The 2,269-nt window shown below is 45.9% G+C and overlaps 1 protein-coding gene across 1 annotated transcript in view; it reads right to left on the bottom strand.

The window, feature by feature from the left end:
* Positions 1-2,269, bottom strand: part of LOC104406634 (GTP-binding protein SAR1a) — a gene marked incomplete at its 3' end in the record, with an annotated part of 3,038 nt that overhangs the window by 571 nt on the left and 198 nt on the right. Inside the window, exons 2-3 of the mRNA XM_010015683.1 lie at positions 998-1,117; positions 391-456 (exon numbers count right to left, since the gene is read on the bottom strand). Of these exons, the coding sequence (XP_010013985.1) occupies positions 391-456; positions 998-1,117 (186 nt within the window). The remainder of the gene's footprint in view (positions 1-390; positions 457-997; positions 1,118-2,269) is intronic.

Here is a 2,269-nt window from a genome sequence, read left to right as displayed (position 1 = left end):
AAAAAAAAAAAGAGGCAGAAAAACTTTGCTTAGAACGTCTACAAAGTCTAAAAATAAAAAGTAGCAATTATTCAAAAGAATAAGCCTATGACATTCAAGTCTTCCATGGCTAAAAATACTTCAGTCATGAACTGGCAGCATTTTTTCCCCAAGTGCCAGAATTAAGCAGAACTATTGAACCACTGAGAAAAGTGGTATCCTAGAGCTGGGAGGTTATTTCCAGATATTGCTCCACAAATCATTTCAGGAAACGAATAACTAGGTACTGTTAATTGGCATCACCTTTCAGTACCGCTTTTTGGTAGATGTTTCTTAAGGTGGCTGGGGAACACCGCGTACATCAGGGGGCTGAGCTCATTTGGTGTCTCCTACCCGTAACTTCACTTTTACCTTGTTCATGTCCACCCAGATCAAAAGTTGTAAAGGTCATTCCAGCAATCGTCAGCTCCTCTGATGCTGAAAAGTACAAATACAGGCTGTGTTTCAGGAAAGTAACGAAGCTGTCACAGAGTTTCCTGGGGACTTGTGTTAACACCACACACTCTCCCCATATGAGATATCCGGTAGAATTCAGGAATTCCCTGCTGTTTCCCACACAGAATTCAGCCACTCTAATGGAATCATTTCACAAAGTCATGAGCAGGAGAAAATAATTTCTCCCACTTCCCTACTTATGCACACGCTTTCTAATCTGCAATTATTACGCTTTATTACACTTTTCTAGAAACCCACTCCCTCCCCAAGAGAGGCATGTCATAATAGCTGAGCCATGCCAATTCTCAGGCTCCTCGTTTTATACTTGAGAGGAAAATGCAAATCCACTTCAGCTCAGGCAACCAACATGCAACTGCAACTTCAGATAGCGGTTTAAGACTCTTGAAGCCTGTCTCCCCAGTGCAGAGCTACTGCTGAGGCACCTTGCAGCACCGCCTCTCCATTGTTAAAGAGGAAAACCTGCATGACAAGGCAAGGGGGGCTCCATAGCTGGCAGACTTACTGGGATGTAGCGTTGGGACATGCTGACCCAGCCTGTCATCTTTGAGCATGTGCAGCAGAGTGGTTTTGCCTGCATTATCCAAGCCTAGGAACACCAGTTTTCCAGACTTCTTGTACAAACCTGGAAGGAAAACAAGCAAGAAACACTCCAGCTTGATGCTATTTGCATACAAACCCCTCTCCCAGGGCTATGCTGTCTCCTGTGCACGTAGAAGACGCAGAACAGCAGCGAAAAAAAAACCATATAGCTTGAATTGGCTTTTACCAGGGAAGCGCATGGTCATGTCTACAACCACAGATGCTTTCCGAGCTTGTAATTCTGTGAGTAATGTGTTCTTTCCTCAGATACCCCCTAACAGAAGAGTGTGCAACAAAGTACTACTTATGTGCAACTGTTATGGATGAATATGTCACCCCAAAGGGATACTTAAATGTGAAAATTAAACAAGCTCGTAAAAGACAACAGCAAGTTGTTGAAGAAACATTGCAAAGTGTGAAACAAGAAGTCATTTTCTTTAGATAAACTGATTTTTTTTTTTTTGTCCACTTCCAGGTATGCATCTGCCACAGCAAAGTTCTCTGAGATTTCCAGCAGGACTTTCTCTCATCCCTCACTATCCCTGTGAGGTGCTCTGGACAGACAGCACCCTATCCTTTGGCAAGGACCTCTGCTGGAATTCACAACTCTGGCAGGAGGAGCTTCTCCATCACCTGCAGCCCAGGAAAGGACTGTTCATGCCACAGTGCAGCAGCTAGCCCAGCTGCGCTGGTCACTCTGGGTTGGGCAATGTTTTGGCCAGCACCTTCACAAAGAGCCTTCAACCTGGATCACCCGCATGAGTCAGTGGCCAGCAGCTCCCCAGGGGCATGTCACAGCACTGGTAGCTTGGTGCGGGAAGTGATCATTTGAGGAGAAGCAAGCCAGAGAACTGCAGCAGTAACAAATAAGGGCAAGCTCTGGTGGAGCTGGTGAGCTCGGATACCAGGAGGAGGAAGACAGGGTTCCCTCCCTGGCTAGACAGCATATCTGCCTGGGGCAGGGCCCTGGGCTACACAGGGCCTTGGCATCAGCCCAGCTGCTCTCGCATTTTTAAATGGCGAAAGAAGGATCGAGTGGGAGGCCAACACCTCTGAATATTCTGAAAGTTTCTCCCCCTAGTGTAAAATAGCCTTTGTCGATTTGCAGCTTTCTCATCAGACTTCATACTAGCAAGACCTATTGCACTCCAAAATAAACATACCCTAATCACCAGCTCTTAAGTGATTCTGGCAA

This window comes from Nestor notabilis, unplaced genomic scaffold (genome assembly GCF_000696875.1).
Source record: "Nestor notabilis isolate BGI_N333 unplaced genomic scaffold, ASM69687v1 scaffold28245, whole genome shotgun sequence".
Lineage (NCBI taxonomy): Eukaryota > Metazoa > Chordata > Aves > Psittaciformes > Psittacidae > Nestor > Nestor notabilis.
The sequence above is the reverse complement of the archived record's forward strand: the minus strand, read 5'-3'. Positions and strand labels throughout refer to the sequence as shown.